Source organism: Dipodomys merriami, unplaced genomic scaffold (genome assembly GCF_024711535.1).
Source record: "Dipodomys merriami isolate MVZ:Mamm:240054 unplaced genomic scaffold, mDipMer1.0.p SCAF_420, whole genome shotgun sequence".
Taxonomy (NCBI): Eukaryota; Metazoa; Chordata; class Mammalia; order Rodentia; family Heteromyidae; genus Dipodomys; species Dipodomys merriami.
Genome location: NW_027205827.1, coordinates 267,779 through 295,704, shown reverse-complemented (window position 1 = coordinate 295,704; position 27,926 = coordinate 267,779). Strand labels below are relative to the sequence as shown.

The 27,926-nt window shown below is 42.7% G+C and overlaps 1 protein-coding gene across 1 annotated transcript in view; it reads left to right on the top strand.

Moving 5' to 3' along the window:
* Positions 1-27,926, top strand: part of LOC138807541 (FERM and PDZ domain-containing protein 1-like) — a 42,644-nt gene that overhangs the window by 11,014 nt on the left and 3,704 nt on the right. The window contains exons 2-14 of the mRNA XM_069993298.1: positions 1,084-1,241; positions 2,036-2,138; positions 4,222-4,267; positions 10,143-10,250; positions 15,130-15,225; positions 15,750-15,875; positions 17,108-17,227; positions 18,538-18,674; positions 20,226-20,352; positions 20,483-20,578; positions 21,384-21,566; positions 22,562-22,709; positions 24,833-25,639. Of these exons, the coding sequence (XP_069849399.1) occupies positions 1,084-1,241; positions 2,036-2,138; positions 4,222-4,267; positions 10,143-10,250; positions 15,130-15,225; positions 15,750-15,875; positions 17,108-17,227; positions 18,538-18,674; positions 20,226-20,352; positions 20,483-20,578; positions 21,384-21,566; positions 22,562-22,709; positions 24,833-25,639 (2,255 nt within the window). The remainder of the gene's footprint in view (positions 1-1,083; positions 1,242-2,035; positions 2,139-4,221; positions 4,268-10,142; positions 10,251-15,129; positions 15,226-15,749; positions 15,876-17,107; positions 17,228-18,537; positions 18,675-20,225; positions 20,353-20,482; positions 20,579-21,383; positions 21,567-22,561; positions 22,710-24,832; positions 25,640-27,926) is intronic.

The following is a 27,926-nucleotide window of genomic DNA, read 5'->3' as shown; positions in this document are numbered from 1 at the left end:
CCGACAAAACAACAACAACAACAAAAAAAAAAAACTATATAGAGCACAAAATACAACTTTTGAAGGAAAACCTGGGAGAGAGTGAGGGAAGGGGTGACATTGTCCAAAAAGAAATGTGCTCTTTACCTGACTTATGTAACTATAACCTCTCTGCACATCACCTTTATAATAACAATTTAAAATTTTTAATGTGATTTTTCAACTTAACTGTTTTTGGTGTAGAGGGAACATATGTTTTTAGAGGTTAATACAGAGGAAGTCCTTGCCATCTGAAATTTCATATTACAGTCCTTAGAGTTACAGAGTTTAAAGGGAAGTGAAATTCATCATAAAAACAAAAAATACTGAAGGAACAATCCATCTACAAAATTACATTCAAACAGAACCACTTCTCATTTCTATCTGCCATCTGTATTTTCCTGCATATTCTGCCTGTGTTTGTGCAGTGCCTCCTTCATGGAATGCCTGTCCATCCATCTGTCTAGCTGACTGTTCATTCATCAATTCTCTGGATGGTATATTGATATTCTGTATGCTAGGATTTGGTCTATGTAGTTGTTACCTGTCAAGGCTCTTCCAGGAAGCACATGTGCCCCCTAATTCTCTGTCTTCTTCCCTGCAAGAGAAAACTGCTCTCTACCTCCTCTGAGTACTGTCAGCCCCTCATGGTCTCATTCTAGAATGCTAAGAATGGCAATAAATCCTAGTTGGTGTTATAGCTAGTGCTTCTTGTGTCTTTTCTCTCTCAGAAGGAACATTAAAACCCAGCACTGGTGGCTCACACCTGTAATCCTAGCTACTCATAAAGCTGTGATAGGAGGATTCCAGTTCAAAGCCAGCCTCGGCAGGAATGGAGCTGTGGCTCAAGTGGTAGAATACTAGTCTTGAGCAAAAAAGCTCAAGGACAACACCCCAAGTCTGAGCTCAAGCCCTTCGCGCACGCACACCCACACCTACACCCCCACAGGAACATTGGTGTATGCTTAGCTCCAAATCTTTCCCATCACACCTGAGAATGACCCACTTGGTGAACACTATATGGAACCCTCCACTTGCCTTTCTTATCTACTGTTTCTCTTCCAGGGCTAAAGTTGCTGCTGCTGGTGAGCCTGCTGGGACCCCAACCCAAGCCCTCACCCCTGTGAGGCACACAGTGAAGATAGACAAAGACACCCTGCTTCAGGACTATGGATTTCACATTTCTGAGAACCTCCCCCTCACGGTGGTGGCAGTCACAGCAGGTAGAGGCCGACAGGAAACCTGAAAGTTGCCTTCCCTGGTTCTCTTGCCATCTCTCAGTCTTGTAACAAAAGGCAGAAAATGCTACCCTGTGGAAAGTTGGGAAATTCTGACCTCATTCTGTCTTGGGCTTTTCACCTTTCTTTGCTGAAGAGGAGGAGGGAGGGAAAAAGCCTCAAGAACACTTGCTGCTTTGAGCCCCAGACTCCCACTGACTTTGGCCAGAGCTTTGTCCTATTGAGCTGCTCTGGCCAGTCTTAGGGGACCAGTGATAGTATTTAGACAAACTAGCCACTCCTCTTTAAACCTGCAGGCTCCTTGCTGGTGAGAGTTTCTAGGCAGCCAGTAATAGAAACAATTGATTTGTTTCCACTTGAGTCTGTGAAATATAGACTATGCCCATGTGGAGGGGAGCAGGCTGGGAAAGCCTAGCCATTGTTTTCATACTTGAGCTATGATGTTAGGTCAGGGACTAGTTTAAATGTACTGATTTCAATTTATACATGCAAGTGTATATGTACATACACTATACACCTGAGTTCTTTAGAGAGGGACATGATAGATTCACTGGCCATTTGGAACGTTTCTCCTAGTTTTCTTTTTCAGAACAGCCTCCTAAAGTCTCTTGGAATGGATTTATGATAAGTACATTATACATGGTTTTTAAAGAAGAAAATTAAAATCCGTGTGATCCAGTGCCCAAGGGACCTAGACTGCCATTTTGCTGTGCTTCTGTGACACATGGGGCCTGAGTCCTCCTGGTCTGAGCACCAATTATTTACTTTCTCTCCAACAGGAGGCTCTGCTCATGGCAAGCTTTTCCCTGGTGATCAGATCCTCCAAATGAACAATGAACCTGCTGAAGAACTTTCCTGTGAACGGGCCATGGATATTCTCAGGTGCTAAGTTGTCTTCCATCATCCAGAGCTACAAAGACAGGCAATATGAATGGCATAACCAATCCTGTGGTTTTAGGAAGGCCTAGACTCCTTTATTTTATTAATCTATTTTTTTGTTTTATTTAATTTGGGGGGATGGCTTGAATTCAGGATCTTGCATTTGATAGGAAGGTGCTCTACCACTTGAGCTATGCCCTCTACCCTTTTGTGCTTTTAGTTATTTTTCAGGTAGTCTCACATTTGTACCAGGAGCCAACTTCATCTGTGATCCTCCTATTTATGCCTAACACATAGCTTATGATGACTCCTTACCACCACATCCAGCTTATTGGTTGAGATGGAGGGTCTCACTAATTTTTTGCCCAGCCTAGCCTTGAACCTCCATCCTACCAGTCTCTGCTTTCTGACTCAGTTAGTTCTATGACACAAAGAAGCCCAACTTCATCTGCTACTTACATGCTAGTAAGATACACTTCAGCAATGGAGGGCAGGCACAGCTGCAAAAGAAGCCAAGGACAATGCCTGTGTGCCTCTGATCATTTAATATTTATCAAAATGCTCTCCAAGAAATGGAACCAAGATGGGAAAAGCAGAGGAAATAATCTGTAAACATGGGAGAATCCCATGTTTGCTTGCTTATTGATTTATTTTTGTATGTGCCAGTATTTTTGTATGTGCTTGAACTCAGGGCTTAGTGCTGTCCCTGAGCTTCTTTTGCTCAAGGCTGGTGCTCTACCACTTAATTCAAAGCTCCATTTCTGGCTTTTTTGGGGGTAATTTAATGAGTAAGAGTTTCATATACTTTCCAGCTCAGGCTGGATTTGAACCACAATTCTCAGATCTCAGCCTCTTGAGTAGCAAGGATTACAAGGGTAAACCCAGAATGCTTATTTCTTTTTATCTTAGTTTTCAGTGTCTAAAAGCAGCATGTATTATTCATTATTATTTGTAAAGGGGGGAAAACAAAGCAAAACAAAATGATGTAACAATAATAGAAGCAAAAACCTTAGAATTTCCTCCAAATACCTGTGAATCTAAAATGTCCTTTTGAGTTATTGGGATATAGCTTATTGAAATTTATCTCTGTTCTCACATAAAATGGAAAAGAGGTGATTCCCAGGCACTTAGAAACCTAAAGTTGTGTTTATCCATTGGAGGAAAGGCCTTATAGGCTCATATTGTAAGAAATCAAATGAAATTATTTTTCAAAATGCTTCTCATTGTGATAATGGCAAAGAGAAAGTGCTACTAGAAAGTGAATATATTGCACACTTGTTATCCCAGAACTTCAGAGACAGAAGCAGGTAGATCAAGAGTTTGAGACTAGCCTTGGCTACATAACAAGACTATGTCTCCAAAAATGGATACACACACATATACACATGCATGTGTGTGTATGTGTATGCATATATATATTACATATATATGGAAGAGATTAATGTAACAGCTATCTGGCTGATTTAATCACTTTTGAAATCTACAAGATAATATGAGATACAAATGCCTTTTATGGTGATTATATACCTGGGTTTATTATAATGACTTTGTGCCCAAACAACACAGACTGGTTGGCTTTTATCTGATAAATAATGTTACCTACACACATTGATTCTATCTAGTAAAATATTTAGCCTTTGTTTCTTGAAACAGCAATTTAACTTATCGGTGTTATTGCTGTTTTCTTGAAAAATTAGTTTAGGATATAAGACTAGCTAGTCAGCCAGATGAATTCTTCATCGTATGAAACTAAATTTAGTGGCTGTAGGTGTGATGGATGGTACAGGTGGGTGTCTGGAGGTTCCCTTAAAGAGGAAGCAGCACTCAGTGCCCTCTCAAGTCCCTTTCCAATTGGCACTCTCTCCCAACATCCTCAGTTTTGCTGAACCAAAGAAGCCTATTCAAAAGAGGCTGGGTGATAATTCTGCCAATCTTTTACACACATACACATGCATATGCACACGCACGCACACACACACACACACACACACACACACACACACACACACACACACACACACACACACACACCATGGAAGTACTAAATGTTTTTGTCTTTATTCTTTTTTTTTTCCTTCTTTTTCAGGGAAGCTGAAGATTCTCTTTCAGTCACAGTTGTTCGCTTCACATCGGTAAATCTTTCTCTGTCTTACATATTAACTTCATCTTTCTTGGCCTCAAGACTCTGAGCCCCTGGAAGATAGCCCTTATAACATAATAAGGAAAAGCAAAGGGTAGAGGATGACAGTCAATCCACAGGGCCTGAAGACTTCCTGCCCTCCGATGTGGAGGAAGTACATGTGGTCTGGGCTTCAAGAGCTTCCAGTCCAGCCAAGGAGACAACTGTGCTTGTGTCATGAGGAACAGTGGAAAGGGTGCCACAGTGGAAGTGGTCAAAACAGGCTTGGGAAGGACGATTTGGGACACATCGTTAGAGCCAGTTTTCACTTTTGTCAAGCAGTGGAGATGATAGTTATTGCCTGGGATTGTCCCAAGAACCAAATGAAGTGTTGGATGTGACAGTGTTTTATCAGTTCAGCTCACCACAGGCAAGGTGTGGCAGAGATGAGGCACCTGGAAGAAATGGCAATCCTGAACTACTAAAGGCCACAGAGCCTTTATGAATTATACAAGAAAAAGTATATGATCACATTATAAGAGCAAAAGCTACTGAGGAGGAAAAGTTGACCAAATTCTCATTATAGAGACATTGCAACAAAATGCTACATAGATCCATTTTCTTGAATATAATTTAAAATGAAAACTAATAACTAACAAAAATTTAATTAAAATCATCCAGCCATATGGAAATAAAATGCTATTTCCTCACTGAAGATGGAGTCAAATGAAAGTATCATTGTATACTATTCACAGAATAATTAAAAATTAGAGTTCTACTGCTTAAAATCTATCATGTAAGGTTAAAGCTATACTCAGGATAAAACTCATAACCTTAAGTGTGTTTTTTATCATTTCGAAAAAGAACAGACCAGTCAAATATTCAGTGTAAGAAGTTGGAAGAAAGTACTAATAAACGTTACAAGAGTAAAAGAAATAAAATGGTTTGGAAGACAGAAAAGTGATAAAGCTGATAAATCCAAGAACTAGTTCTTTATAGGGGAAAATTATAAATAGAAAATCTTAAGGGAAAAATGTCTGGGCCCTATGTGAGGGAAACTAAAATATTACTGAAGTGGGCTAAGGGTATAGTTCAGTGGTAGAGCACATGCGCAGCATGAGGAAGGCCCTAGTTTGACTCTAGCACCAAAAAATAAAATAAAATATATATGTATTTGTACTGAAGCATGTAAAAAAGTTAACTTTTGAATATAAAAGAAAATGTAGAAGTACATACTATGTTCTTCAGACCCAGACCATTAGTCATAAGAAAACTAGTATCATTATTTTCACTAATGAGAAGAAGAAAGATGGCCTTAATTAAATACAGATTAATACTAATAACTCTCCAATTACTAAAGCAGTCTGATATGAATGAAATATTGGACATATTAATTAATCAAATAGGAAGTTGAAAATTAGTACTTTTGCCGGATCCAGTGTGTGATGAACATGACATCCCAGCCAGTGGGAGAAAAGATAACTATTCAGTATATCATACGTGAACATTTCTTGGCGCATTTGGGAAAAATACAGTCTTACTTTACATCATGTGATGTTTTAGACTTTAAATATAAAAAAACCATATAATATGTAAACAATATAGACCAGTATCTATCAAGTGATAGGTTATAGAAAGACTCCTATATAGAGAGGTTTGGAAGAAACACAGTAGATCAAGTAGCTATTTGATTATGCAAAAATATAAAATGTATGTGGTCCAAATACTTCACAAGCAAATAATTGGCCTTCTCTCCTCATGTGAAAAGTGTTATCCTTTGTTCTTAGTTTTTGAAACTTATTTGTATTAAGATATTTACCATAAATGTGACAGAACAAGTATTTTATACACAATAAATGGAGGTTTTTCTATAGTAAATAGTTTGTCAATATAAAGCCAATATAAAACCAGGGAAAGTTAATCGGTATAAACGGCAGTACAGGAGTTAATCCATTCTTTTTATCTGATTATCACCTCAGTGATGAACATCTTAATCTTAATTAGATTGGGGGGAGTGCACCTCCAAAAAATGAACGAAATAAAACTCCTGTTAGGTGAGAAGAGAGGAAAATAGCTATATTTTCCTAAACAATGAAAAATAGGGGCTGGGAAGGTGACTTAGTGGTAGAGTGCTTGCCTAGCATGCATGAAACTCTAGGTTCTATTACTTAGTACCACATAAACAGAAAAAGCCAGAAGTGGCGCTGTGGCTTAAGTGGTAGAGTGCTAGCTTTGAGCAAAAGAAGCAGAAGCTTAGAAACCGTGTTCAGGCCCTGAATTCACCCAGGACTTGGTGAGGGGGGTGGGGGCAGAGGGTGGGAGGGAGGAAGGAAGAAAGGAAAAGGAAGGAAGGGAAAGAAGAAGACTCCTATGAGATGGGCACCAGTGACTCACACCTGTAATCCTACCTACTTGAGAAACTGAAATCTGAGGATTGCATTGTGAAACTAACCAAGCAGATAAATCTGCAGACTTCCTCCAATTAGCCAGCAAAAAGCCAGAAGGGGAGGTATGGCTCAAGTGCACTAGCTTTGAGCAGAGAAGCCAAGCAAGAGAGAAAGAGCAGGAGGTTTTGAGTTATGTGCCCAGTACTGGCACACAAAAAAGAAGGGAGGGAGGAAGAGAGGGAAAAGAGAAAACAAAAGAAAATTCCATGTTCCAGCACCATTCTAGAGATTCCCACAGGATTGCCAGGAAGTGGAATGTGACTAGGGCATGCTAGACTACATACAGGAAAGCCAGTATTCTGGCCAGTGTCTGGCCATCAGTATCTCAGAGTATTGCCTTGAATGTTGACGGAACCACTTCTGACTTTCCACCAAGAGTGTCCTGAAGTTTTTAACGGACATTGTGTCACACTTGTCTTCTTTCAGCAAGGAGGCTCATTTAGTGTCCTCCAATGGCTTGAAATTGATTTTAAAAGTTATAAAATGTAAAGCTGAACATTAATGACTACTTCTCTAGGGCAGAATTTTATAGAAACATATATTTCGGTTTTAATTTTTCAAAGTCTACATTTCTTAATACTAATCGTTTACGTGTTGTTTAAATTCACCCAAAGGAAATCCTCCTGCAAGGCAAATACTCTCATTATCCTCCTTTTGCAGGTGAAAAAGTCCTAGAATAAGGAATGGATAGCTCATATCCTTTAAATGTACGTAAGTAGGCATAGTCTAGATATAGTCTAGATGCCAAGGTACCTGGGTACAGTATTAATGTTCCCATGGAACAGTCAAGAGGCCTGTGAGTTGGGCATTTCCGTGACAGAATGTATTCTTTCTCAAAGCAGCCAGTTTCATGGCTGGATGGTTCTTCATGTCACCAGGCCCTTCTTCCCTGGGACTCCCACTGACTAGTTCTCATTCAAAACAAGTCTACCTTGTATGAAATGGCCTTCCTTTTGTCAGACTAAACAACTGTTCCTTATTCATGTGTTCTTTCTGAATTCTCACTTTCTTGCTAGGCTTGTGGTCAGATTCCAATTACATTGTGACGCAAAAGGAACACATTTCCATCAATAGCCAAAGGGTACCATGGGAAATGAATGGAGGTTACACTTCTGGCATGCACCAGAGAATTCTAGTGAAATCCAAGATTGGGTTAACACTTTGGCAAGCACAATCATACTGTTGGCTTGGGTGACATTTGTGGTCAAAGAAATACTGAACTGGTTTTGTAATGAATAGCCTCCAAGCCAACTCTCCCAATCCCATGCTTGAGCAATTGATTCTTTTTTTTCTGATCCTCAGTGCCACATTTCACGTTCATCCTTGTCAAGTCATGTTACTTTGGCCTGGTGTTCTGACATGCTGTGATTTTATAGTCAGGGAACCTTGGGGCTGAAAGGCTTACTTGGGCCATTGCCCGCTGGAGTTATTCTCCCTTGGTGTTGGGGAATCTCCTCCTCCCAAGTCTTCCTACTTAAGAGTTCCCAGCTAGGTCAGTTTCTTTAGCAAGCTCCTCTCTGGGCCTAACTGTTACAGATTTACCCTCATCCAAGTGAGAGACAACAATGGTTGCCTCCTACAGATTCCTTCTCTCAGTCTCTCTATTCTGCCACTGGTTCTTTGTTCTTTGGAATATTTCAGCCGGTGATGGTTGTACATATCGCTTTGACTACTCATGACTCTATTCTCTTCAGATCTTGACAGCACTGTTCCACTATACCTTTTTTGGTTTTTCTTGTTGATTTCCAGGTCTTTGGACTCACAATTTCTCCTGCTTCATGTTTCTTGGCTCTTTTAGATTCGTAATTTGTTAATCTTGTCTTTCAATTTCTGCTACTGGAGATCTATTCTGAGTATAGGTCACTAAATTTTGAGTCTATCTAATGATTCTGCATCTGGCCTTTTCCACAGGGGGATTATAGGAGAGATTATCAAATGCTTTGCAAGAATGAAGGAGTACCACTAGATCCACAGGACCCTGACCTACCAATCTGGAATCTTATCTTCAAAAGAAAAGTGAACTTGGTTGGCTCTCACTTGTTCTTGGTAACTCTGTATTAGCCATTAGTGATCTGAAAGCTTTCTCCAAGCTCTTTTATCATCACTCTTGTCTTAGATTTTGACAAGAGTTAATGATAAGCTTGCCGATATGTGCTTTCCTTTATCCTCAGTATTCATTTTCTGGGAAACTTGATATTTGATTATCTTTAGACTCCACATATTTCTTCTCTTTTTTGATCTTGGGTAATGCTAATTGTTATATCTAATAGATCTAGATGCACTTGGCATAGGAGTCTTTGATTCAGTTGATGAAGACTGGTAATCTCATCACTAATTTTGGCTTATAACTTCCCTTTTTCTATATCTTCTGTTCTTATTGATCAAAATCCTCTGTGAGCATTGCTATATCTCTTTCTTCTGCTAAATGTTGTTGTGATGGTGATGGTGATTTTAAAGCAATCTATTTATTTGAGGTATATTTATACTATCACACCAAGGATCTAGTTGCCAATAATATCACATACATCTTTTTGCATTAAGATTTCAGGGTCCTTTGTTCATTTAATGAACATCATGACATTGATGTGATAATATCCATGTCCATAAGCATTTCAGCCATTTAATTTTCCTGATTGCTGTTCTGTATCTCTTCCCTCAGCTACAAAGAACGTGGCCCAGAGCATGATCTCTGGACTCATCTAGATATTCTAGATATTCTAGAGGCTGGACTAAAGAACTGTCTAGGCTAGAGGAACATAGGATGTTAGGTTGGGAGATGGTGTATTGAGATTTCATCCAAGACGATTACATACTATTGGCCTGCATCATGTAAGATTCTATCAAGTGTTACAAGTTGGCCTGATATGATCTAGTCCAAAGACTTCTCTATATTATTTAGGCCAACTGATGATGAGTCTTTCTGCCTCTGGAGAAAAGAGAGTACCATCCACATGAGAAGAGCAAAGAGAAAAAAATCACAGGGCCCCGAGCTTCTGGCAGTCCTGACACCTGCTTTGGGTAGAGAGGGATGAGGACCTGGTCATAGTCCTTATTTTGCTTGGTTTGGTTTTGCACCTGTAACTCCCCTTGTTTCCTTTCATAGGAATTTGTGTTTGAGATAGTCCTGCCACCTGTCTGAAATTCCAGCAGAATCTGGGCTGGAATTTAGGTCTCCTTTAAAGGCCAGCTTTCTTGTCATTATCATTGCTGCCATTTTGAATATCCAACTTTTGGGGCACTTGAGAATGTGGTCTACATTGGGAACCCTAGACTGTAAAAGAGATCTTCCCATGGAATGCTTTCCTTTCCTATTGGTGTTCACTGAATCTATAACCACTGTCAAAGTGGCATTGAGTGGTTTTTTTGTGTGTGTCTGTTTTGTTAAGAAAGGAGACGAAATGCTTGCATCTTATGTACATACTGTTTGCTAATGTCTTTCAGGGAGTCCCCAAATCCTCCTTCTTGACTGAGGAGAAGAGGGCCAGGTTGAAGACCAACCCTGTGAAGGTACACTTTGCAGAGGAAGTGCTTGTCAGTGGACACAGCCAGGTATGTCACTGGTCACGGATTGAGGATGCTGATGAGCTGCCTGTGGCACATGATACACTGGAACTCTGAAATCCTCAACACAGAGGACACAAAGAGAGTTCTGCCTCTTTGCTGGAGGCTTTGTGTCCTTTGTCATTAAGATGCCTGCAGACAGCCTGGCACAGTGGTTCATGTCTGTCATTTCAGCTATTCAGGAGGCAGGGATTGGGAACATTGTGGCTCAAGGGTAGCTGGGAAAAAAATTACCAAGTCTCTATCTCAATCAAGAAGCCAGGTATGGTGGTTCATATCTGTAATCCTAGGTATGCAGGAGGTATCAGTAGTAACCTCTTGGCCTGTGACCAGCCTGAAACTCTATCTGAAAAATTGGTGTGAAAAGGGCTAAAGGTCTGAGTCAAATGATGGAGGGCTTGCCTGGCAAGTATAAGACCCTGAGTTCAAATACCTCAAAAAAGAAAAAGAAGAGAAAAAAGAAAGGAAGGAAAGAAGAAAAGAAGGAAAGAAAAAGATGCCTACACACTCTGGGCAAGGTTACCGTTCTAGACTAATGTGTGGTTGTCTTATTCTGTGACTATATAGTTTATCGCTATTTCTAGATTCCAGTGCTTAACTTCCCATGATGAATCTGCAATCTTATTATTCTCTCTGAAAGTGAAATATTGATAAGAGAGATGCAGAGGGGATTTAAGTTTTTTAAGAGCCCATCATCTCTGACCTCTGTTATGTGCCCCACAGTTCTTGTGTACCTAATCCTTAATCAAATGATATCCTACAGGGGAGGGATTCTAACAAAAGAACAAGCAAAAACTTAGTGAGATTAAGGGAAATAATTGCTAAGATCACACAGTCAGAAGTCTGGGACTATGTGATTTCAGTTTTTGTGTTTTTCACTATAACATGTAGTCTAGTCCTTTTTTATATAAAGACATTCAAGGTTGCTGGGAAGTGGATTATCAGTAGACATCCTTGTAAAGGGAAAATGTTGGCTGGAGTTTGATGTTTTTAATCTAAAGTGTTGGATAAAGTGCTTACTTATTCATAATTTATACAATGGTTGATTACTATTGCCTTTCTGAATTCAGTAATCAGCATTAGATTTTGAAATTTTTCAGTCAAAGCTTGTCTTCTTGACATTCTTAGAGACAAGCAAATGGTGACAGGAGTGAGGCTCTGTGGCCATTTTAACGAAGGATCTAGTTCACATCTTGACCTTCTCCTTCCCTGCTGCCTAAGGGAGCCCAAAGGTCACCAAGACCTGCTCTAAGGAGGAGCCAGTGCATTAATATAGCCTAAGAGAAGACCAGAGATGCTGTCAGAGCGCAATATTTGAATCTGAGTGTCCATGTTTGTGAGAAGGGATTGAACCTCTTTAGCAGTTTAAATTTACATTCAATGTGTGTATTCTAGAGTAAGTGCATAATGAGGGGCAGTGGGAAGAAAATCAGCTCTCAAGACAAGTAGAAAATGAGGGCTCTGCAGATCCTAAGTCATCATAACTCCCCTTTCACTACTGTCTATGCTGAAAAGACCAGGTAAGGACAAGTTTGAGACCTAAGTCAGCTATAAAGCTAGATTAGAGCCAGGCACCAATTGGTTTATGCCAGTAATCCTAGCTACTCAGGAATCTGAGATCTGAGATCTGGTTCGCAGCCAGCCTGTGCAAGAAAATCCATGATTTTTTTTCTCCAATTAACTACCAAAAAGCCAGAAATGGAGCTATGGCTCAAGTGGTAGGGCACTAACCTTGGCCAAAAAGCTCAGGGACAGCATACAGGACCTGAATTCAATCCCCAAGAGCAGCATAACAAAACCCTAGATCAAAGTATTGATGGGAAGAGGCACTTTAGAGGACTAAGGCTCTAAGAGGTATCTCTGGGATGTCCCACAGGCCCTGGTTCCCAGGGGAATTTACAGGAGTCTCTAACAGACACAGGACAAAACAGAATGTCAAAGACAGCAAAGCCAGTGACCTGCCTATGCGTCCTCTTAAGTGTTGGTATGATAAAGCTGGTGGACAGACTTCTCCGCTTGAGAAGTGATAAGACTACGTCAGGTGTGCACAGCTACTTGAGAAGAATCAATCTGACATAGCAAAGCAGCCCTGGAATTGTATTTTAACATTACTCACAGTTAAGGAAATTTAAAGGGAAATATGAAGTGATGCTTGGTCCTTAGAAAATGAACTCAAGAAATGGTTATATAAGCCTTGTTGCTAAGGAAATAGCTACAGTTATGCGCTAACTGGGTGCTTTGGAAATTGTTTCAAGCATTTTGAGTAGAAAGAGGAACAATTTAATAATTGCCATAAAAAGGAGCCCAACTAACCCCAGGCACTGTAGCTCACACCTGTAATCCTAACTAATTAAGAAACAGATCTGAGGATAGTGGTTCAGTGCCAGCCAGACCAGAAAAGTTCATGATACTCTTATCTCCAATAAACTACTCCAAAAAAGTTGAAAAGCTGAAAGTGACCCAAGAGGTAGAGCTCTAGCTTTAAGCAAAAAGATGCTTAGGGACACCACCCAGGCCCTGAGTTCAAGCCCCCAGGACTGGCACACACAAAAAAAGCCCAGGAATTGGGATGAGGGATGTGGCTCAAATGGTAAAGAGCTTATTTAGCCAGCACAAGACACTGAGTTCAATCCTCAGTATCAATCGTCAATCAATCAATCATTGTCCTGGGGTCACAATCCTAATAATTTAGAAGGTAAAATAACTAACATGCAAAAATCCACATATTAGCTGGGGCTCATGCCTGTAATCCTAACTACTCAGGAGGTTGAAGACTGAGGTTTGAAGCTAGCTTGAGCAGGAAGTATATTTATTTTATTTTATTTTATTTTTTGTCAGTAGTAGGGCTTGAACTCTGGGCTTGGGCACTGTCTCAGCACTCTTCAGCTCAAGGTGAGCACCCTACCACTTGAGACACAGCACCACTTCTGGTTTTCTAGTGGTTTATTGGAGATAAGAGTCTCACAGACTTTCTTGCCTAGGCTCCTGAGTAGCTAGATTACAGGCGTGAGTCACCAGCACCCAGCAGGAGCTATATTTTAAATAATCAAAAATAGTAAAAGGGCTAAATGTCTAGAACACAAGAAAGGCTACCTTGATTCTGAGGCTTCATCTCAATAGAATATTACAAAGCCAGTGAGATTATAAACATTAAGTTCACATTAAAATTACATATGAAATATGTATTGGGTAAAATGTGAACATAGAATTGTATCATTTCTCTAAAAGCTCCAAAAATTTGGAAGAAACCTAGAGAAAAGTAAATGGTGGAAGCTATGCAATGTGGTAATGGAATCTTTTTTTTTGAAATCTTGTAAATCACAACTCATATAGTACCAAGGAAAAACGTTATCAGTGTGGGAGCTCAGCCTCACATTTGTTAGACTGGCATCCTATCACATGAGCCACACCTCCAGACCTATTTTGTCTGGTTTTTCTTGAGATAGACTTTTGCAAACTTTTCTGCCCAGGCTGGCCTCAAAACATAATCTTTCCGTTCTCAACCTCCTGAGTAGCTAGGATTACATGAGTGAACTACCAGCCCGTACCTCAGATATTAAGATTTCTAAATACCCCAGCCAAAGAGCAATTCAAACCCCCCCATCCTGGTGGAGTGTGGGGCACTGGAATATGACAGCACCCCTTTTTCTCTGGAAAACACTAGAGTTATAGAGAGCAGTGAATCTTGCCGAGGATATACAAGCATTTTCTGTGTGGAAGACTCAAGATTCTCACAGGGAGAAGTCTGTAAGATGTTTTGAGAAAAACAGGGTGAATATCTTTATCCAGGTGGGCTTTGTACCCATACTTCTCTTTTTTTTGTGGGGGGGTCCTAGTCATGGGGCCTGAACTCTGGGCTTGGGCGCTGTCCCTCAGCTCTTTAGTTCAAGGTTAGCGCTCTGCCACTTGGGCCACAGCACCACTTCTGGCTTTTTTCTTTTTGCTTATGTGGTGCTGAGGAATCGAACCCAGGGCCTCAGGCATGCAAGTCAAGCGCTCTACCACTGAGCCACCTTCCCAGCCCCATGTACCCATACTTCTTACAGAGATTAGCGGGCAAAGTAAGAACTGGAGGAAGTTCTAGTTCATATCTTGATGACCCTAGAATCTCTTTACTGGGTTTAAAGGACCCCAGCTCAAAGGGCCCTTTTGACTTGCAGCTCAAACATCCAAACATAACTTTTTATGAGAGCTGGCCCTGAAAACATTCTCCAAAAATCTTGCCTTGCCGCCTCGCCCCCACCTTGGGGATTCCCATGTCAGAATTCTTTGTTGACTTGAGGTCACCAAATAGCAGCCTTGTGTCTATCTTCCCCAAGCACTGAGTGGCAAGATCTCCTGGAGATCTGGCTAATCTGAGATGATGGTTGGGGTAAGTGGATTTTGTGAGGTTTTACTATGGGGAATGCAGCAGTAAAATGGGGTAAAGGGAGAGTCCTAAACTTTCCACCCGTCATGCCAACCTTACAAGGTAAAAATCCAAGAATCTAAGAAGGGCCCTGTTTGAAAAGCATGCATGCTGGTCATCCACTTTGCCAAATGGCATCACATAAGAGTGGCAACCAACAGAGCCATGCCAGCTGATGGTTGTAAAATGTTGCCCATGTTCATGCAGCCTCAAGATGCTCAGGGCACAGTGTTCACTCTCTTCCACCTCCACCCTATCTAACAGTTCTCATGTATGTCCTGTGGCAAAGTGTGCTTATCTTTTGGAGAAATTCTGGAATGCTGAGAAAGCCCTTCTTAAGTGGTGAAGTGTGAGAGGATCATCCTCCCCAAATCATAGAAGGCCAGGCAGCCAAAGCTTGGCACATCCAGAGACAGGAAAGGTGTGTCGGGGACACAACACTACTTTTGTGTTTTCCAGGGTAATTCTCTGCTGTGTATGCCCAACGTGCTCAAGCTGTACTTGGAGAATGGACAGACCAAAGCTTTCAAGTTTGAGGCAAACACAACTGTGAAGGTATTGAGAGTAAACTTGAACTTCTTTCCCATGAGAAAGAATTCCACAACTACCATCTTCTGAGCACCTGTGATGAGACAAACCCCCATGTTAGCTCATTTCTTTGCATAACTGCCCAGAAAGATGGTGTGGGTATTTTTTTGTTTGTTGGTTGGTTGGGTTTTGTGCCAATGCTGGGGCTTGAACTCAGGGCTTGAGCACTGTCTGAGCTTCTTTTGTTTAAGACTAGCACTGTACCACTAGAGCCACAGCTCCCCTTCCAGCTTTTTCCAGTTTACTGAAGATAGATAAGAATCTCATGGACTTTCCTGCCTGGGCTGGCTTTGAACCATGATCCTCAGATCTCAGCCTTCTGAGTAGCTAGGATTACAGGCATGTGCCACCAACGCCCACTTTGTGTTTTTGTTGCTTGTTTGTTTAAAATCACTTATTGCAAAGGAGGAAATCAGGACTCAGAGAGGTGAAGGCAAGCAATGAGAATCCCCAACTTCTCAGCTCATCCCATGCCCCTCTGTGCCTGCCAGGACATCATCCTCACGGTGAAGGAGAAGCTGTCCATCCGAAGTATTGACTACTTTGCACTGGCCCTGGAAGAACAGTACAGCATCTCAAGGCTGCACCTGCTACATGAGGAGGAGCTTATTGAGCAGGTGGGGAGACCAATCCTGCCGATGCCAGAATGGGGCAAACAGAAACCATTCAGGAATTTATTATACTTTTTCTTAATTGGTTGTGGGGCTTGAACTCAGGGCCTTGGCAGTGACCCCTGAGCTTTGCTTTTTTTTTTTTCCCTCAAGGCTAATGCTCTACCACTTTGAGCTGCAGTTCTGCTTCTGTGGTGATTTTTTGTTTGTTTGCTTGCTTTTTGAGTGTGGGGGGGTACTAATTGGAAATAAGAGTCTCATGGACTTTCCTGCCTGGCCTGGCTTTGAATTACAACCTTCAGATCTCAGCCTCCTAAGTAGCTAGGATTACAGGCATGAGCCACCAGTGCCCAGCTAATTGTACCAACTTTTAAAGCCAAATACAGGTTGAGTGCTGATAGCTCACATCTGTAATCCTATCTACTCAGGAAATTGAGATCTGAGGATCACAGTTCAAAGCCAGCCTGGGCAGGAAGATCTGTGAGACTCCTATCTACAATAAACTACTCAGAAAAAGCTGCAAGTAGTGCTGTGGCTCAAGTGGTAGAGCACTAGCCTTGAGCAAAGGAGGCTCAGACAGGGCCCAGGCCCTGAGTTCAAGGCCTGGGACTGTCAAAATAAATAATTAAATAAAAGCCAAATACAAGTCAGGTCAGCAATTCTCTGTGGAGATGTATATTATTATAAAGATAGGTAGGAATTTGCCACATGAAAGAGGGTGGGCTTCTGAAGCAAGCTAGCAGGTAAGGAAGGATGACCTCTGGGAAGTTATTCTGAGTGTCCCTCATTGCTTCTGAGCACAAACCCCAGTCATTCACCTGTTAGAAACTTTGCTGCTTACAAATCTTTTTGTTATTACTTGTATTTATAGTGGGAAAGAAAAACAAATTCCTAAGATAATGTAAGTGGAGAGATAAAAGGTGCTGGCTGGTATGCAGACTATATTGTTATCTGTGGAAAAGAATGCACACATTGATGTAAATATATTGCAAGATTGTCTCTGGAAGGGCACTTAAGAAACTGGAAAGAGGACCTGGGAGATAGCTCAGTGGGAAACGAAACACTTTGAAACTTTTATGTTTTGGATGCATGGGAAAAGGCAAAAGTCTAATTGTCTTGAGAAGCACTGAAATAGAACTGGGGCTCTTTCACTTTCTTTTGTGAGGTTGTTTTTTGTGGAAGAACTGCAGGGGCAGAGGCAGTTACAAGCTTAACAGTCTCTTCTTTACTCTTGGCAGGTGGTGGAAAGGGAGGAGGCCCATGATTCCCGTTGCCTCTTTAGAGTGTGTTTTGTTCCCAAGGATCCCTTGGACCTCCTGAAAGAAGATCCTGTGGCCTTTGAATACCTCTACCTGCAAGTAGGTAACTAGGATGTGCTTCCAGAAATGATGGAAGTAGCCTCAGAAATGGCATGCTGGTGCGCGTGCGCGCGCGCGCGCGCGCATGTGTGTGTGTGTGTGTGTGTGTGTGTGTATGTGTGTGTGTTTTCATCCTGGGGGTTGAACTCGGGGTCTGGGCACTGTCCCTGAGCTATTTGCTTATGGCTAGCACTGAACCTTTTGAGCCACAGCTCCACATCTGGCTTTTTGGTGGTGAATCGGAGTCTCACAGAGTTTCCCACCTGGGGTGCCTTTGAATTATCATCCTCAAATCTCAACCTCTTGAATAGCTAGGATTATATAACCACCTGTGCCTGGCTAGGGTTTATCTTTTTCTGGAGAAAAAATGGGCCTATTTTTTTCCCTCAGATTATTTTTTCTGCCACTGGGTTGCTGTAATAGGACATTTGCAATATAATGATGAAATTTAGACTTAATCCTCAGTATGGATAATATATTTCCTAATACCATTTAATGATCATTATCATTTCCATTTTTATTGCTAACAGGGACTTTAGTGCATTAGAATCTCATTTTACAGATGCTGAAACTAAGTCTTGGAAAGGACATGTAGTGTCTTGGGTCCTCACTTAGTGGCAGTCAGAATCTGATTTCTTGACCCCTTAACCTGATCCTCCCTTCTATCTCCTTGGATAAGATTTGCTATATCGGGTTTGGGAAGGTAGCTCAGTGGTAGAGTGCTTGCCTTGCATGCATGAGGCCCTGGGTTCAATTCCTCAGCATCACATAAACAAAAAGAAAAAAGCCAGAAGTGGCACTGTGGCTCAAGTGGTAGAGCACTAGCATTGAGCTGAAGAGCTGAGAGACAGCGCCCAAGCCCAGAGTTCAGGCCCCACGACTGGACCCCCCCCCAAAAAAAAAAGATTTGCTATATCATTTTTATCTGGACAAAAAAAGAATTAATTTTACAAAAGAAATAATTTAGACTAGATATATTGACTTGCCCAAAGTCATCCATGAAATAACAAGACTCAGTACTAACAACAACAATAGCACCAACATTTTATATTTATATAAAACTGTGTACCTTATACCTGCTGTCCTATGTATTATTTCATTTAAACCTTACAGAAGTCACACAAAGTAGATTTAATTATCTGCATTCAGCAATGGAAGATACCCAATGCTCAGAGAGTTTTAGTTACTTAACCAACGTCATCCAGGCAAAAATTGTAAGAACCAGGTCTTTTGCTGCCTTTCACCTGATGAGTGCAGGAGACACACAGGGCCTGTTCTTGTGCCCTACTGTTCTGTGTCATCTCTTCTAGAGCTGCAGTGATGTGCTCCAGGAGCGATTTGCTGTGGAAATGAAATGCAATTCTGCCCTCCGGCTTGCAGCCCTGCATATCCAGGAGCGGATCTACGCATGTGCCCAGCCACAGAAGATCTCTTTTAAGTATATAGAGTAAGTGTCAAGGGACAGCAGCTGTACTGCATTTGTGACTCTGCTGGTGCTTGGCCAAGATGGCCAAACTCCACAGAAAGCTGTTACTCACCCCCACCTACCCATCTGTCCTTTTCTTTCCACCCATTTCACTCTCCACTCTTTTCTACCAGCTTGGCTCCCCCCGATGTCAAAACCTGGTCGTTCCCTCTGGGTAGAAGCCAACTCCAGATGGACTGACACAGGATTCCCCTTGTAAATTGAAGAATTCCCCAGCAATCAGTTGACAACTTCAGTGTTAGGCTTTTCCTTCTAAGGACAAGAATGTTTTGGAAGTGAATGCTTTCTAGGAGAAATAATTCTTTCTAATGCAATTACTATTGCATTAGACCCTCAACTAGAGCAAGTTGCAAGTCCCAGGGTCCTCAAACCTCATGTTTTTTTTTTAAATTGTTATTCACACTTAGGTTTGCAAACACTCTCCCACCCCAATATCAGCTGTATGTTGCCTGTACTATGTGTGATGGTATTAGAGTCTGAATTCAAGGCCTTGTGCTTGCTCTACTGGCATTCTACCACTTGAGCCATGGCTCCGTGTTTTCTTTGGGGTCCGGTCGAGGGGCCTAAACTCTGGGCCTGGGCACTGTCCCTCAGCTCTTCAGCTCAAGGCTAGCACTCTACCACTTGAGCCACAGCACCACTTCCAGCTTTTTCTTTTTGCTTATGTGGTGCTGAGGAAACGAACTCAGGGCCTCATGCATGCAAGGCAAGCGCTCTACCACTGATGCACCTTCTCAGCCCCCATGGCTTCGTTTTTTAGTTTTTTCCTGGTTAATTGGAGGTGGTGCCAAGTGAACTCTTCTGCCCAGACTGGCATTAAACTTTGATTCTTCAGCTCTCAGTCTCCTGAGTAGCTAGGATTACAGGTATGAGTCACTGTACCCAACCTACCACATTTTAAAAATAGAACAGCCCCTAGGTCTGATTTCTTCACTCAAATCTCTAAGAAGTTGAGTCTGAGATGCTGTATTTTTAACACGTTTAGGGGGTAGATGGTTGAGGCTGCTAAGACCATTCTGGAGCTTTTCCTCGGGGATTCATAGGAGCTCTGTGTTACTGCCACACAACAACATTTTGGCTACAAATATAGCTCAGTGTCTAGCATGTACAAGAACTTGAATTTGAGCCTAGCACAACAAAAGAAAAGAAAGTATGTTAAATGTATGCAATCATGTCACCTATTGTCTTGATAAAGATGGAGAACTCTTGCTTAGATTAATGAAATACCATACCACACCAGGAGTAAACTGCTCACAAAAGGTCATCTGGGTTTGGCTTCTTAAATGGCTGCAGTGATTTTTATAGAATGTGTGTGATGCGGGCCTATGAGGAAAAAATAAGTATCAATATATCTATATCCATCCATCTATGATATATTTAGTTCTGTTGGAGAAAGAGGCTTGTAATTGTGTCAAGGGAACATTAAGTACTGAGTTAAATGCAATTATCTTCTTTATTCGAATCAAGTAGACTATAAAATAAGTCTTCTTTGTTTCCAATGTCTCATGATAGAAAAGACTGGGGAATAGAGAACTTTATATCTCCAACTTTACTCCGAAACATGAAGGGCAAAGACATCAAGAAAGCTATTAGCTACCACATGAAGAGGAACCAGACTTTGCTGGAACCCCGGCAGAAGGTAATATAGTCACAGCCCACCCAGCTTGTCTGTAGAGGAGCCTCAGGGAAAACATTCTCAACATTGCTTGGATTTTAGGCAAGCAAATAACTCCAACTTCACCAATCTTTTTTTTTTTCTTTCTGCTAAGCAACTTATTTCTGCTGCTCAGCTACGTTTAAATTACCTACAGATCCTTGGGGAACTCAAGACGTATGGTGGGAAAATCTTTAATGCGACTTTAATGGTACGTATCAGAGAACCATGGATATCCTGCTTGTGTGGGACCTTAAAAGTTCTCTGCAAATTACTACATGTTTTAGCCCAGAATGCTCAAGGACTCTACCATGTACTAGAGTTACTCTACCTTGTCACAGTGATTAAATGATAACTTTGTAATCACAGCTACTCAGCAGGCAAGATGCAGAAGAATCAGGTGTTCTGTGTCAGTCCAGGCAAGAAACAGAGAGTGAGTGATAGAGACAGACAGACACAGAGAAAGACAGAGACAGAGAGACAGAGAGAGAGGGAAGGAAGGAGAAGGTCAAGGAAGAGAGGGGAAAGGAAGGAAAGAGAGGGAAGAAGGAGGGGAAGGGAAGGGAGGCAGAAAAACATAATTGCTGCCAGAGAAGTACAACGAAAGTGGTATGGGAACAACACCAAGCAGAGTTGAGGAGGCTGATGCCCGGTAGATGTTTTCTATACGCAGTAGATTCTGGTGTAAACTTTTAAAGGTGGGTCAAGATTTTACTTGGTAATAATGACAGAAGATTTCAAGAGGACATACATGAATACATGAACAGGTGGGAAAGTAATGATTGTGTTTATGCAAGAGGTATTAGTTCTCACTGGCAAGAGTCCTATGGGAGATAATTTCTTCTCAATTTAGCTATAGACAGAACTCACAATCAACAATAGTTTGGGAAATGCTGATGAGGAAGGATCTAAAGTAGGAATAAAGGATTTGCTGAGGAGATACCATTTCTTACATGTACAATGTATTTTTCACCAGCTTGTGAATGCAAATTAATTTCCCTTCCATCCTTCTGCAGTTACAGGATAGAGAATCCTACATTGCCCTTCTGGTTGGAGCCAAGTATGGAATTAGCCAAATTATCAATAGCAAACTCAACATCATGTCTACATTGGCCGAGTTTGCCAGCATCAACCGCATCGAGTTGACAGAAGAGTCTGAGAAAGTGAGCATGGTTAAAGTGTATCTTCAGGACATTAAGGTAAAACAGCAGACTTTTCTGAAATTAGAAGATAAATTATTATAGGGTAGTTTAAATGAGTTTTGAATAGTAATAAAGTTTAATGTTCCACATCTGCTTATAAGGATGTCTTATCCATCCTGTCCTATCTCATCAAAAATGGTGTAATCCTAAGAAGGACCCAGAAGGGTGTGTGTGTGTGTGTGTGTGTGTGTGTGTGTGTGTGTGTGTGTGTGTGTGTGTGTGTGTGTGTGTGTGTGTGTGTGTGTGTGTGTGTGTGTGTGTGTGTGTGTAAGCTGAGCTATACCATGGGCTTTCCTAATGGAAAGCTCTGAACTCAAAATTTCTTGAGTTCCGGAAGTGGTGCTGTGGCTCAAGTGGTAGAGCACTTGCCTTGAGCTGAAGAGCTCAGGGACAGCACCCAGGCCCAGAGTTCAAGCCCCATGACCGCCAAAAGAAAAAAATAATTCTTGAGTTCCTAGAGGTGGGTGGGTACCAGAATGGCTGCCTAAGGGTTGCAAGTGGTAGAAATTAAAATGGATAGTCCAGGGTAATTCTTGAGCCTTTCTGGAAGGTTCTGCATTTATCCTTCTCTCCTTGGCTTAATTCATTGTGCCCAAGAATGATACTTTGTCCTCCTTATCATCTTCTTCTTTACTCTACACTTGTCTTTACTCCTTTTCCTTTTCTGGGTCAAGTGTTAGTTCCTGTTGTGTGAATGAGCAGGGTAGAATGTGAGGCTGGGGTAGCAAATAGAGAGGAGACATGTGAATGAGAGGAACTATTTCTGTGTGTGTGTGTGTGTGTGTGTGTGTGTGTGTGTGTGTGTGTGTGTGTGTGTGTGTGTGTGTGTGTGTGTGTGTGTCCACCCATACTGTGTTTAAAGTCTTACAGGTAAGAATATGGAGCACTACAAAGATCATGGCTAGGTTTACTTGGAATCTTCCTTTGAAGATTGCAAGGCTTTGTTGTCCCTTGGCCTTTAATAAGCAGAAAAGTTCTCCTTGACTTGAAAGGTTTTGACGTTGCTGCTGGAATCCAACAGTGCAAAAGACCTAGCCTGCCTGATTGCTGGGTACTACAGACTGTTTGTTGACCCAGTTGCCACCATTTTCCTCTGGCCTGGAAATAGACAGCAAGTCCACCGAGTATCTGCTGAAGAAGGTAGGACTCTGAGTCTTATCCAAAAAGCACAGGCCCATTTCTCTGGCCTTGTAGAAAAAGGAAGCCTAAATGGAGTGATGAATTGAGTTGAGCCAAAACTTCAACTGGATGAGAGATATTTCTCCACTTATTATTTCCAAGTAAACAGAACATAGATGATAAATAGCAGTGATGCTTCCTTTGTACCTGAAATTCTCTTAAAGTCCAGAGATGCTATTGAAAGTCTCTGATTCCCTTTTAGCATTTCCTATACTATCTCTAAGATCCACTGTCTCTTATCATTTCTTAGAAATGAGGTGACACATCTTTCTTCAGAAAGCAGATGACTTGGTTCCTTTCCATGCTTGTGAACTCTTGTGCATTATCTTGAATTACAATAGAAAATTCCAACTTGCACATTTAGAAGAAAGAGTCATAGAATATTTATTGTTGTTGTTGTTGTTGTTATGGGGCTTGAATTCAGGGCCTGGGCACTTGCCCAAGGCTATAGTGCTCTACTACTTGAGCCAGGGGTCCACTTTGGATATTGTGGAGGTTAATTGGAGATAAGAATCTTACAGACTTGGGGCTGGGAAGGTGGCTCAGTGGTAGAGCGCTTGCCTTGCATGCATGAGGCCCTGGGTTCGATTCCTCAGCACCACATAAGCAAAAAGAAAAAAGCCGGAAGTGGTGCTGTGGCTCAAGTGGTAGAGCGCTAGCCTTGAGCTGAAGAGCTGAGGGACAGTGCCCAGGCCCAGAGTTCAGGCCCCATGACCGGACCCCCGCCCCCCGCCCCGCCAAAAAAAAAGAATCTTACAGACTTTCCTGCCCCATCTGGCTTCCAACCATGACCCTCAGATCTCAGCCTCCTGAGTAGCTAGGATTCCAGCACCAAGCTGGAAGTGTTTTGTTTTTTTTTGTTTGGTTTTGGCTTGGTTTTGGTTTGGTTTTTAAAAGACTTGAAAACATTCAGTAAGGAATGAGGAAATGAGATAGGCAGGTTCCTACGCCACATCCAGCTCCCACCAGGCTTTTCTTCAGCTCTGTTCAATGACACACATGTCCCCAATGGTGTGCTGATGATTGTTTAATGATTGTCTCTGCAGGGGAATAAACCATGACTTGAAACAGTTATCTGATTCTGTTGTACAAACACTCCCACCATGGCTGCCAACATGATGTCATATCATGTGGAGGTGGGAAGAGGTGTCAAGGCATGCACCATCATATTGTGTTTCTTTCAGACAAATAAAATAAGCATAAATCACCTTCAGACAATAAGCAGTCAGATACAGTAAAAGGCAGCCATTCATGTTACCTGTGGAGATTGGAGTTAGGCACCGGTGGCTCATGCCTGTGACCTAGCTACTCAGGAGGCTGAGATCTGAGGATCATGGTTCACAGCCAGCCTGGGCAGGAAAGTCTGAGGCTCTTATCTCCAATAAACCACTAGAAAACTGGAAGTGGTATATGGCTCAAGCAGTAGAGCACGCGACTTGAGCTGAAGAGCACTGGGACAGTGCCCAAGCCGATGACCTGGGGGGAAGGGGCAAGGGCGTCGAACCTTTGGATAGCAAAATCCACAGATGTTCAAGTTCCTTCTATGAACTGCTATTGAATTTGTATATACTCCATGCATATACTACTGCATACTTGAAATCACTTCTAGATTACCCAGTACATAGTTCTGCTGTGCTGTTTAAGGAATGATAACAATAACTAAGCCTGTGTATATGTTCACTATAGGTATATTCCCCCCAACCCCCACAAAAAAAAAAAAAGTTTTTTTGTGCTAGTTCTGGGGCTTGAACTCAGGGCCTGGGCATTATTCCTGAATTTTGCTGAAGGCTAGTGTTCTACCACTTGAGCTACAGCTCCACTTCTATATTATTTTATTTTATTTTTTTAGTGAGAAGTAGTTCATTGGAGATAAGAGTCTCATGGACTTTCCTACCTAGACTGGCTTCAAACCATGATCCTCAAAGCTCAGCCTCCTAAGTAGCTAGAATTACAGGCATGAGCCACCAGTGCCTCACTCAGTTTTCCCTTTTGTCAGGAGTAGGTAAGGGAATGGACAGGAGGATTATAAGCATCTGCCAGTCCTGGGTGCTGAGTGTTAACCTTCAGTACCTCCTGTGTTACAGGCTATGAGTCTAGAGCCTGCAGTGACTCAGAGGAGTCCTCGGAAGTGGAATGTGTGCTGGAGTCCCTCTCTGACCGCCGCCTGGTAAAGTTGGGCCTCTGTAGAACATTTGCTAAAGATGAGCCACCTCCTGGGGACAGCTCCACACCTGAGGTGGCCAGGAGAGGCCCAAGTACCAGTGGAGCCAGCAGCATGACAGACAGTGCCGAGTCTGAGGCATCAGACTCGGCCAACACAGAGAGCAGGGGCTGCAGGACCAGCGGCTCAAGCGAGTCCATAAATGCCCTGGAAGAGGATGACTTGGACACCTGCTCCTCCAGCAGGTCCGGTTTTTTCCACTTCAGCTCTCCAGGCTTCCAGGAGGGTCTGGATTGTGATAGTCAAGAAGAGAGGAGCAGGATTGAGACCAGCAGCTTCCTCTGTCTCCTAGACTTGGCAGAGAGTGTCAGCCCTCTGTGCCAGAAGACAGAGTGTCCCCAGGGCTTAGCTCCCGAGGCCTGTAGCTGGGGAGCAGAGCTAAATGCGAGCAGGCTGGACCCCAGGCTCTATGAAGACAGCCCAAGGGACTACTACAGTCTGTGTTCCAGAGTCTCCCCTGCCAGCCACCTGAGTGACAGTTCAGAGAGTACCGCTTCCCGGCAGGGTGGGGCTCCACCAGCATGGGGCCAGCAGGGCTGGATAGAAGTGCAGCCTGGCACCACACCGGAAGTCCTGTCCCTGCCCCCACCGCTGGCCTTTGAGGATGGAAGTTCAGATGAGGAATACTTTGATGCAGCTGATAAGCTCACGCCACCAGACACCCTTGAAGGTAAGCCTCCACTGCAGCCTCCAGAGGCCAGCTGCTCCTAAGGACCCAGGGCTAAGCTTTGAGGGGAAAACATGTGAGTAAAAAGGGTCCTTGCCCAAGAGGAGTCGGATCTCAATTCTGTGACCCCAAACACAAGTATGGTGACTTCAGGTCAGAGTTGCAAGGGAGGTTGGGAGAACTTTGGACAAGCAGAGATGACAGGGACACATTCCACAGTAGCAACCAAGGAAGTCTTCCTGGATAAGGTGCCAGATGGGCTAAAAGGCTTGGACAGGAGTGCCCAGCAGAGGGAATGGCTGTGTCACTGGGTGACGCTGAAGGCCTTTTAGGGTTTTAGAGACCCTGACATAAGAAGTCAGGGGGCCTATTGGCTTTCTTCTATCATGTTTCTCATATACTTTCTAACAGTGTGGAGTATCATTCCACAAAGAATGACTTCCCAAGCCAGCTTTACAGGACACATGTGTACATACAGTTTCTCTCTCTCTCTCTCTTATATTCTCTCTCTCTCTCTCTGTCTCTCTTCCTCTCTCTGTGAGGCCTTCTGTCACATGGCCTCTTCCTGTCCCTTGCTTCCCTCTTCATTCTGCCACACAGACCTCCTCATTTGTGTGTGTGTGTGTGTGTGTGTGTGTGTGTGTGTGTGTGTGTGTGTGTGTGCGCGCGCATTGGTTTTGGGGCTTGCACTCAGGGCCTAGGCACTGTCTCTGAGCTTTTGTGCTCAAGGCTAGTACTCTAACATTTGATTCCCAGCTCTTCTGGCTTTTTGGTAGTTGTTTGGAGAAAAGAGTCTCACGGATCCTCCTGCCCAAGCTGGCTTCAAACCCAAATCCTCAGATCTCAGCTTCCTGAGTAGCTAGGATTACAGCTGTGAGCCGCCAGCACCCAGCTCCTTTCCATTGTTGAAGGGCACTAAGCTCTCTCCCACCTCTGACCTTTGCACCTGCTGTGCTTTCTGCCCTGCTCTTTGGTTGCTGATGCCCATCTATCAGGTCTCAGCTGGAGGTTTACTCTCTCAGGGAAAATTTCTCAAACCATGGCAGGTCTTCCCATCCCAGGCACGTGTTTATACAACACCAGGACTTTTCCTGTCTGGTGTTCAGCACTGACTGCAAGCATGCATCTACTTGTATGATTCTATGTTGATGTTTCTCTCCCTGACCAAATTGCTCCTACAATAGCGGCACTATGTGTTTCTCACTCAACACTGTTCTCAACACAGCACCACAGAGCAGTTGCTAAATAGGTAAACTTGCCACCATCTACTCTGAGTCCAGAAATCAGCTGTGCCCGTAGGCAATGGAACAGCAAAGGTTAGACTTCACTGCTCCCCTAAGAACTCTCAACACCCTTCCCTGACCCTTGCCATGCTAAGCCAGACATTGTGCTGGGGTGCAACAGAGACCATGAGGAAGGGTGTCTAGTCCAGGACTTAAGGTCCATCCTAGAGGCTGTTTTTCATAGGAAGGGGACTGTGTGGCTCTGAGCAGAGGGCCTAGAATTGGGACTCCTATGCATGGGTTGTGGTCTGGCATCCATTCTCTGCCAGGAGACACTGCCCCCTTAATTTAGGCCTCAGACACTCCCTTGATCAGTGGCTAGGAGTAGCTGAAGCAGCATCATTTGTGGAGTCTTCTTTGAAAACTATTGGTACCTCAGTGCTACCTCTTCCTCAAGAGATTCTCGATTAGGAAGCCTGGAAAATGGCCTAGGATTTTTTTTTCTAATACTGGTGCTTGAACAACAAGGCCTCATGTTCCCACTCAGATTTTTCACTCACAGCTGGTGCTCTTTCATTTGATCTGTGCCTTTACTTCCCAATTTAGAGATAAGAATCTCAGATTTGTCTACCCAGGCTGACTTCCAACCTTGATCCTCAGATCTCAGCCTCCTGAGTAGCCAGGATTATAGGCATGAGCCACCAGTGCTTGGCTGGCCTAGGATTTGGTAAGATTTTTGATACTATGTAGACAGGTTGGGAATGTCTAATTAGAACATATGAGCCTGATCCTCAAATGCTAGACTGTGATACCCATTCCTTCTGGCTGACTTCTTTACAACAGTATTTCTCTCAGAAAGATCCATCCTAGGATTTCAAAACCCCTCACCTGTGACTGAGGCTCAGGAAAGCAATCCAGCACTCTCGCAGGTAAACAAAAGCAACAGCTTCCTTTTTTGTAAATGCCTCTTAGAAATACGCCTGTGTGTCAGGTATATAACGCAGGGTGCTGATTCTTCACACCTGTAATCCTGGCTACTCAGGGGGCTGAGATCTGAGAATCAAGGT